General features: G+C 38.8%; 1 protein-coding gene across 10 annotated transcripts in view; it reads left to right on the top strand.

Moving 5' to 3' along the window:
• LOC108158134 (longitudinals lacking protein, isoforms N/O/W/X/Y) overlaps positions 1–10,941 on the top strand; it is a 61,367-nt gene that overhangs the window by 38,833 nt on the left and 11,593 nt on the right. The window contains exons 6-7 of one of the 10 annotated variants that reach the window (XM_017290322.2): positions 3,172–3,264; positions 3,547–5,115. The exons of 6 other annotated variants lie outside the window; for them this stretch is intronic. In XM_017290322.2, the coding sequence (XP_017145811.1) occupies positions 3,172–3,264; positions 3,547–4,895 (1,442 nt within the window). In that variant the 3' untranslated portion in view covers positions 4,896–5,115. 3 more of the 10 variants (XM_017290343.2, XM_017290327.2, XM_017290324.2) reach the window with 3 other exon arrangements.

Raw genomic sequence — 10,941 nt, 5'->3', positions numbered from 1 at the left:
CGAGCGCGACCCCATCCAACGGCAATAACAACGGATCACTGGGCGGAACCGACAATGGTGCTGGACACCCATGCCCAGTCTGCGGCCGTGTCTACAAGCTGAAGTCCTCGCTGCGGAACCACCAGAAATGGGAGTGCGGCAAGGAACCGCAGTTCCAGTGTCCCTTCTGCGTGTACCGGGCCAAGCAGAAGATGCACATAGGTCGCCACATGGAGCGCATGCACAAGGAGAAATTCAAGCTGGAGGATGTGAAAAGCTTCGCTGGCTCTGCAGCCCTAGATGGCGATAGCAGTGGAGTGGGCGGAGGAGGAGTCACTGCTGCAACCGTGGCGGCAGCCGCAGCGGCTGCCCTGGCTAGTGCCACGGAGCTGCATCCGCACTTCTCATAAATGGAGGATAAATGAAGTGATTGTGTATAAAGAGTTAAAGTTGAGCAGTTATTACGAGTACGATGAAGAAACTAAATCTAAACAGAATCAGGGATTATCAAATGGAAGAAAATTATGTAAAGCACGAAATCACACACCATGCTCTCGGGAAAACGGAATCAGTGTGCCAAATTAATTTTAGCAAACCAACAAACAAACAAACAAACAAACAAACAAACAAGAAAACAAAACAAAATACGAAAATGAAATAGTGTTTTAAGATGCCTAAAAATTTCGAAAAAGGTGTTCGAGAGGACGAAAACAATTTGTTGCAAAGCACAAACATTTACGCCATTTCACATATTATACTTTTTTTTTGTTATTTGTTATTAATTGTTTACACAAAACCGATTTGAAAATCTATAATTTCTACAACTTGGAGCAACCGTAAGAGCAACAGCAACAGCAACGTGATCAGTAAAATGATTTTACACAATACAATACAATTTTAAAATTGCAACATTCCACAAAACGAAAGAAGAAAGACAAATCTTGTACAATGAAACGGTTTAGGATTAGTGAAATATATAGTTTAGCCTAGCTCTACATACATACATATACCTAGACATAGACATATACATATACATATAAAAAGGATGTATAGCCAGGGAGCAGCAGTAGTAGTAGCAGCAGCCAACTCAGTGGATATGTAAGATGAAAAAGTAACGAGAACTCAGACCATATTAAGATATTACTAGGGAAAGGCACACGAACACGAGCCCAGAACGGTACTCGTTACCTTTACCTGTAGCCTGATGCACGGCGTAATGTGCGTGGAGTTTAACCGATAGATATTCATTCCAGAGCACCACCCTAGATACAGTACAGACGTAAACAATGCATTAACCCTCAATTTATTGAACAGTTTAACAATTAAAAAGTCCACGTGGGAATACTTTAAAAATCATGGCAGAGCTTCTTTCTAGATGCCTGTACATGGATCAACGGGAAGAATCCTTTGGAAACCCATAGTAATTTATAGCAGTGCCAAAACAGATTCAGACCAGGTTCCCACACATAAAGTCAGTCAGTCAATCAATCAGTCAGTCAGTCAGTCAGTCAGTCAGTCAGTCAGTCAGTAATTAGCCTCTTTAAACAACAATTTACCTCAAGTTGAAATATTTGCTATTATGACGATGTCTTAGGCTAAACACAACATGTACTAAGCTCAAAAACATTTTATAGGAGTTAGTGTAAGAGAGGGTGTGAGAGCGCGTTTGGTAGTCAACGAAGAAAGTGCCTTCACAAATGGATGGAAACCAGAAGCAATTCGCGTAAACTGTAATTTAAAATCTACGATAAGCAAACGTTCGTAACTGTGTAAAGCCATATAAAGTAGGTTAAGGCAGGAATTTAAGTAAAAGTCAAGAGGATGAGGATGAGCAGGAGGTCAGGATTTAAATGGTCTTTAGACATTTAAACTCAGGTACTTAGTTGGAGGTAGGGAACGGGAATCCCAATTCAATAACTCAAACACAAAAGCAACAAAAGATCAAGTAGCTGAGCTACTGAATACAAGACAACGACAACCACAACAGCAACTACAGCACTACATAAACGGAAACAACAATCAACAAAACACCGCCACAAATACGTCACATGCACTTTATTTATTATTTTTTTGATACCTTATTAATACGATACGAATGTGTGCGATAACTAATATATTAATCGGCACATTCATAAGTAGTCAAGCCTAATTTATTTTATACCTTGCTTTCCACTACAACGAAATACATTCCATAGATGATTTTATTAAGCTTTAATTACAACGACAACAACTCCAAACATTCACAAAAACAGATACGAACACCCAAACAGAAATGTGCGGCCAGTAAAACTGTGCAACAAAAATATCTTCTAAATGAATAATTAAAAATTAATTGAAAACGAAAAAACAGGAGGAGGAGCCGGAGACGGAGACGGAAACGGAGACGATGGAAAATCTCGAATGCTTACATACATATAAAAAATACTTTCTTTAAGAAACTAAAACTCTTTAAAAAAAAACATTGGTTACTTTATCGCGGTGTTGGGCTAAAATTAGCGTCTCTTTATACAATGAAGAATAAACGAAAGGAAATTTGTTAATGAAAACATTACGACAAGGACGGAAAATTCAAAATTTTCGAATGTAATATTGTTGAACAATAGGAAAACGCAGATTTATACAAATAAAATGTGTAGTTTTAAATAAAACTATGTATAAAACTTAATAAGATGACAAATACTCATTAAAGCAACAGAAGTAGCATACCCTTATATATATAAAATATATATTTAATTTCTTCTATAAATTGTTTGTAAAACTTTTTTTGTAAATTGATAAAAACCCCAAATTCAATGTGAAAAATATACAATTCCATGTAATAAAACGCAAAAGAAACAAAACCTGTGTGCTATGTGCGTTCCCAGATAGATTCTATCCATCTATCTATCTATTTATCCTTACGTTGATGTACATTACTTACGTTTTCGTTTTCACACACAGATTTTGTAGCGTTTTTTATGTACTGCTTGTAAGTATTATAATTATTATTTGAAGAAAACAAATTTTATTTCATTTTTAGCAACTCTTCATTTTACAACACAAACTATTGACTAAACAAAAAATAAAACAAATATAAAAGGTTAGGAATCATTCAGTTTAGGCACACATCAATCGTTCTTATAAGCTATACAATTTCTGAATGTAATTAACTAGTACTAACGTATTACCCATTGTTGTCTAACGTGTTTCCAGATGAAGGCGGAGAGTCCCGGATACGTGTGCGCAACTGGCTCATGCTGGCCGATCAGTCCGTCATTGGGAAGAGCTCTGGCGATACTCTGACAGGTACTTTAATGCACACATATTGACATTCACACTTTTCTTGATACTTGATTTGTTTCATTTGTTAATCCGATTTTGTTGTACTTCGTTTTGAAATTTACAACGATTTTTTCTTTTGCAGTCTTCATTTTCTTTTGTTGCTGAACACACAGACACAACATCATGAGTTCTTATACATGTTTTTTTTATATATATAAACACATTCCTTAACAAATCCATTAACTTACATTCTGAATTTCTATTTCATGACTAATATCGACAAAAAAAAACCAAAACTAAAATCAGACAAACTAACACAGTCCAAAAAGTCACTCAAAAACGATGCTAAAACCACTAACAAGACATCAACGCCCATTAAGACGACGATGACGGCAGCAGCAGGAGCATCAGCATCAGTTGCCAAGAAGGCCTCTAGCTCCACTGGCAACAACATCAATAATAACATCAGCAAGAGCAATGTGACCCAGACACTGACCCAAACGGTCACCAGGATCGGCAGCATCGGACGCACAACAATCGCCTGCATAACGCCGGCCAATAGTGGGAACAAGAGCTCTTCGAACAACTGCAATGTTGATGCTGCCTCGGCTGCTGCCCTGGCTGCTGCTGGCGTGGAGCTGGATAGCATCGATGAGACCATGACTGAGGTGATTGTGAAGATCGAGAACCCCGACAACATGTCGATCAATGGTGACGAGGCCGTCTGCAACGAGGCCATTGATGATGAAAACACCTTTGACTATGATCTAAAGCTGGCCAGTCCGTTGTCCTGGACCTACGATGCGGTGAAAGTCGAGAACGAGGAGTTCGAGGACGGCTATCTGATGGACAACGATGACGATGACGATGATCTGCTGACGACAGCCGCGGCCACCCAAAAGCACGCTAAACAGTCCAACGATAAGCAGAAGTCGGGCTCCGGGACGGGCGTGAAGAAGATCGTGCTCAGTGCCCAGCAGCAGCAGCAACTGCTCGAACAGCAACAGCACTTGCAGCACCTGCAGCTCCAACCCACCAGTCAATCGCTGCAGATCAAGCTGCCCACCATACCAGCCACAATAACGACGATCTCGGGACCCAACCATATGAATGCGTCGACCGCTGGGACAAGCAGCGGGGCCAGTATTACCACGGCTAACTCCACGCTGCTGGGCCACAAGCTGAGCCTGCCCATAGATGCGCAGAACCTCAATCTTCACTGGTCCCACTCGGACGACAACCGCTACCGCATCCTGGTCCAAAACAAGCGCACACGGAAGGAGTCGCTTGAGCACTCCGCCGACATGATCTACAATGCCGATATTGAGAAGCCGTGGGTGTGCCGCAACTGCAACCGCACGTACAAGTGGAAGAATAGCCTCAAGTGTCACCTGAAGAACGAGTGCGGCCTGCCGCCGCGCTACTTCTGCAGCAAGATGTGCGGATATGCCACCAACGTCCACAGTAATCTGAAGCGCCATCTCAACACGAAGTGCCGGGACCGCGAGAAGGACGTCGAGGAGGAGAAGAAACCCCAGTCCGCTCAACCGCCACCACTAGCTGTGCCCACCAGCAACGTCGGCAGCATTAACAACATCAACAACAACAGCAACAGCAGCAGCTACACCTTGGTATTCCAGCAGGACAGTGTTTAAGAGAGATTTGGACTTGTATAAAATCCAAATTACGTGTGTCGGGGCCACGGCTGAGGACGGTTTTGAACATCTTCTCTTAGTACAAATTTTAGTTATTCCTTCAACTTGAGTTTTCGCAGTGGATATCTGAAACTGACTTGGCTTTTTCCCCAATCTTTCCTTTCGTTAAGGAAGCCAAACGATGTCGTTGGGCCCAGACACAGACGCAGAGAAAAAACAAAACAAATTTAGGTATAGATTGCAATACAAAAAAAAAAAAAAAAAAAAAAAAAAAAAAAAAAAAAAAATCAAAATAACCAAAAAAAAAAAAATATTGTATTGCTTTAGACAATTCTCACGAAACTGAAAACATATAAATATGTGTACATTTTTTCCCAGAAAAAAAAAACCCAAAAAAAAATGCAACAAAGAAAACCAACAGAAAATTACTTGAACTAGTCGTCACAGCAACATTTGTGAACCAAAACGGAAACTTTTATATTAAGTATGGAAGTAAAAGACCCCTAACTATATGCATGGCATGGACATAAAGCAAATGCCCCTCTAAAGATACTTAATATTAATATGTATTTTTTTTTTTTTTTTGCATACGCAATAGCTTTTTAATTTGTTAGAAACATTTTAAAGATTTATTTCTGGTCATTAAGTTATGCTTATATAATAATTATTACCTATAAACGATTATCTAGTCAAAACAAAACGATAACGGAATAATATTTTCAATTTAGACACAAATTATAATTAATAATTGATAATAACAATGTTTACAAAATTAATTCGAAATATCAGCGCATGTACGAGTATGCTTTGAAATTGTTAGATTTAAATGAACAGAATCACGAATCTGAACCGGCACTGAAAATAGAAACACAGGGAAGTACAGGACAAGACAGGACAGGAGATAAGATAATAGTGTTCCGTCAGATTCCCCAACCTAATTGTAATGTAACCCCAATCCAACAAAAAAAACTGAGAAAGAAAAAAAAGGAACAAATACCTCTATAAACCTGCAAGAGAGATTCTGTATTACCATTATAATAATATGTATTTCTCAACTGAAAATCGTAATTATGGCCGGAAAAATGTATTAAAACCAAAAACCCAACACAAAAACCAAAGAAATTTCGAAATACAATTAAAAGCAAATGTCAAAAACAAAATACCAAACACTGAAGTTGTACTTATTTTAACTGCATATTCCTCTATAGAACTTTCTCATTCCATTCCATCCACAGACACTCCACAGATATTCACTCGCCATTCTCCACCTGTCCCTACCCTCATTCCGATACATAGTCTTAGGCATTCGTACCCCTGCTATGAATCCATACTAATCAGATCTCTATTTCAGGTGGATGGATGTGATGTGATGTTGATGATGATGTGGATGTGATGTTGCCTGATGAACGACAGCCAAACAACGCAGTTATGGTGTTGCCTCTCCCTCTTATTGTTGTTTGCATGCTTAACTACTACAACATACTACATATATATATACATACATATATATATATATATATATAAATACTATATAAACTATAGATATGCATAACTATGTATCCTTCCTAGACCTTATACATATATGTATCTGTTAGACGAAGTAACTATACCTATATGACTATGTATGGAACTAGATTTGTAGTTTGTTCTGTTTTTTGTTCACATTCCATTCGTTTGTATTGCCGAAGGTTTAACTTTAAGTTTCTTCTATCTTTACCTGTCTTCTCCTAGCGATTGTGAAGCGTATACATCTATCTAATTAATATACTATCTAGCGTTTAATTATCTACAAATTAAAATATGAAATGAGAAAACGAAAACCAACTTAGTTTGTATAGAATTGTATTTCATAAATGCCCAATTTTCTATCAAATTCTTTTCAACTTATTTATTTATAATCTCTTAAGTTTTCTTTCCTACATTTTAATGTTGCATGCGTATTTATTTATACAATATAATTTAAAAAAAGAACAATGCACTTTAGGCCAAGGAAGCTCTGAGGAGGCTGTCCTGCTGTCCTGTTCTGTCTCCAAGCTCCACTAGTTATATGTCCTCTCCCCTCTCTATTATTTTTAAGTGTTTTTGTCACTAACCACCCAACACACATTCCTATAGATGATATATATATATATATATTTAACCATTTCTCACTTGTAACTTGAGCAAAACTCTATTGAATCTTTTTTTTTGTGCTGAGCTCTCCAACTGTTTTCTCGACATTTATTATTGTACTCATTGTGTTTTAATTTAATATTTAATAATACATTTACTTTACAGCCTACTCACAAAAAAGCTCACACACACACACACACACACACACAAGACACAAACACACACACATCCACAAATTTACACACACGTACACCAGTTCAGTCCACTCCACTCCAATCCATAGCATCATATCTCTCACTAAAGCAACATACATATAACCAAAAAAAAACCAACAAAAAAGATACAAAATCACGGTAAAGCCCTTAATTATTTATTTACTTCCAATTAGTTTTAGGTATTTTTATAATTTCCATCTAGAGAGGAGACATGCAATCTTTGAAAACCGAAGTAAAAATAATGAAAAACTAAAATAGTTTCCCTGCTTTCTGTATCACCCATTCTCCACAGACTTCGGCCGTTTGTCACCCACGAACAGGAGCTACAGCCTGATGGACCTAAAGACCAGTCCGTACACCAGTCCCAACGAGACGCCCATGGGCGTCATCAAGTTTGAGCCGAGTGCGGGCATGGACGATCATAACGAGCATGACCTCCGGATCGACAGTGGCCGGGCCACTCCCACGCACTGCACAGGGCACCAGCTGGTGCCCAAGTCGCAACAAAGGCACGGAAACGGAGACAACGACGACAGCAACGAAGAGGACAATGAGCCCTGCGACCTGCGTATAGACTTTGCCAAAGTACTGTTGGCCGCTGCCACGGCCGGAGGAGGACAGCACACCCATCTGCATACTCCACACAGTCGTCCACTGCCACAGCTGATATATACAGCTGGAACGGGCCAAGTGGCACGCCCAGACACGCCAACGCGCCGCTACAGCAGTAGCAGCGGGGGAATGATATCTGGCTCCGGAGCAGACCCATCGAGCAGTGCTGCTGCTGCTATAGTAGCCGCTGCGACGGCTGCTGGCCTGGCGGCCAACAACACAAGTGCCTCCTCCACAGGTGGAGCCTCTACATCGGCGGCAGCGGCTGCAGCGGCGGCGGCTGCTGCAGCGGCAGCAGCAGCCGGTGGATCGGGTGGCAATTGGAATACTAGTGGGAGCGGAGGAGGTGGCGGAGCCTACGCCTGCGACAGATGCGGCAACACATACGCCCGCCCGCACAGCCTCAATCGACATGTGCGCTTCGAGTGCGGCGTGGAGCCAAAGTTCGAGTGCCCCATTTGTCACAAGAAATCGAAGCACAAACACAATCTTGTGCTCCACATGCGCACCCACCAACATCGATGATACAACAAATGCTGCAATGGCAATCCACGACGCCAGGCTCTCAAACAACTTGTTGCTATTGACCCAGATCTGGGATAAAGCTAGGACCCCACAACCAGAATAGGATCGCAGGATTGAAGGCGCAGCGCAGCTCAGGTTTAGGTCTATGTTGAGGTTCAGGTTCAGGTTGGGGTTCAGGTTCGGGGCTTAGTGTCAGTTCAGCTTCAGTCAGAGTCCTAACCACAGTCCAGTCCAGTCCAGTCCAGAGTGCGGTTTTATATAATTTTCCAAATGATCTTGAAAAATATAGTCGTTTTTACATATACTTCATATATGTATCTACATAAATATACATATATACATATATATATATATACAGATAACTAACTCGTAACTTTGTATATAATGATGGAATATTAACCAATCCTAATTCTTAGCTCATTATCGTATATTTTTACTTTTTTTTTTTTTTTTAGTTTGTTTTATATTTTTTTCAGTAACAGTAATAGTAACAGCAACAGCAAAAATTAATTTTGTTTTTCCGAATTGGCAGAGCTGAGGGGAGCAAATTGTTTGAGAGGCGCGTGAGAGAGCGGGCGTGCAGCATGTTGCATGATGTATAAGTCCTTTGGAAAACTCAATGATCTCAATGAATTTTTTCTTGATTGTGGATGGGGAAAGTTATGCATTTTATTGTAGCAGCAGCAAACGCAAAAAACATTCACATTAATCTTAGTGTAATTTCTAGTGCAGCGCCCTCTCACGCGCCTTAGGTTAGTTCAACGAAAGGGAACCACTAAACGTAGAAAGATACACGACAGTTACAGTCGGAGTCAGAAGTCAGATGTCGGAGTCCGAGTTAGAGTCAGAGGTAGACCGTAAGTTAGACCACATTGAAGGCATACGTGCAATATTTGATGCGCACCAAAACAACAAAACAAAAAAAAACAAAAAAAAAAAACAAACATAAAACATAAAACAATCGTTGTTCTTCGCTTTTTCACATGTTTTCGTTTGCCTATATTCACAAACTATATTCAAATTTGCAAAAAGATTGACGGTTTGCTTAGGACCGCACCCCCAAAAGCCACAGGAACGCATGATAAATACTGCGGGTATATAGTAGTATAACAAATTATAGCTAGTAGTTGAAACTCAACGATCTCTATCTACTCTTTTTTCAAAAGCAAAGAAACACAGAAATTTTTATTAATTTATCTTGTGCTCATTCCATGAAAATTTTTAAATTATGATTTAATTATGAACCACGATATGTGATAGCGGGAATTTTAATTTGACCAAAAAGAGAAAACGAAACGAAAGGAAAGGAAACGAAACGAAACGAAACGAAAGGAAAGGAAACGAAATAAGTGTGGCTTTGGGCGGGGGCGCTTCTCTACACAAGGCAAACAGTTTTAGGACGAAACAAAAATCAGTTATTAATTATTTTTAAATAACATTAAAGCAGCATGTACAAGTGCGAGGAAGGGATGCATGGAAGAGGGTGGAAAGAGGGAATTGGCAATGTAAATGGGTTGGGGAAACTCGCATCGAGTCACAGTCAGAAAAATAAATTGGTATGTGATATAAAGAATATAGTCCTCATTCTAATTAATAGTAATCATAACATTGTATATTTTCTCTTAACATAAATATTTTGTTGTCAAAATTGAGAAACGAGCGAAGTGAATGCTGCAGAGAAGCCTTGTTATAAAACGATACGATTACGATTACGATTATATATAGTTATTATAGAAATCGACAGAGTTTGTTTCACACACTCACACACAGACACATAGTCATACACACACACACACACACACTAACATTTTTATAATTGTTAATATACAAATGAAAGAGCTTAATTGTATAATCGAGTTGCTTAGGTACTTCATCGTAATACCCCTAACACATAAATAGAAAAACAATTTTAAATTCAAATAATTCAAAAAATGTAAAACATACAAAATAGCAAACAAACAGAGGGGCGCATACCGCAGTTTGTTGTCGGATCAGCAGTACTCGCGACACAAAAAAAAAAAATGTGATAAAGATGTAAATTAATCTACAGACAACAAACTGGCACAATACCAACACAAAATATATATGCGAATACAACAAATTTGTTCAAATTGTTGACAGAAAAATATAAAAAATCATAAAAAAACAAAAAACAAAATTCATATCGGTCAGTATTCGAATTAGTTGAGGAAATTTTCAAATTTGAATTCGTTGACAATTTTCAAATAATTTCCATTGGTTTTCTGCTTGGTTAAATATTTATATACATACATATGCATATTCAAGTCGCCTTGTTGCGCTAGTCAGATTCTAGAGTTCTGTTTATCATTTGTTATAGAACACGAAGATCGATGTGCACTTCACGAACTTCCCAATATGTATCCTTTTTTTTGTATAACCAATAATCCAATCGCGATTTATTTAACTTTTTGTCTATTAAGGTTGTGGTTCTTATTTATCTATACAACATAATATTTTTAGCTACTTTTCTAAGCGGAAACATCTAATTTTTACGTTACAAAAAAAAAACAATAAGGGAAGAAGATGGATGTCCATCCGTCACACCTATTTTATAATTTATC

Source organism: Drosophila miranda, chromosome 3, assembly GCF_003369915.1.
Source record: "Drosophila miranda strain MSH22 chromosome 3, D.miranda_PacBio2.1, whole genome shotgun sequence".
Classification (NCBI taxonomy): Eukaryota; Metazoa; Arthropoda; class Insecta; order Diptera; family Drosophilidae; genus Drosophila; species Drosophila miranda.
The sequence above is the reverse complement of the archived record's forward strand: the minus strand, read 5'-3'. Positions and strand labels throughout refer to the sequence as shown.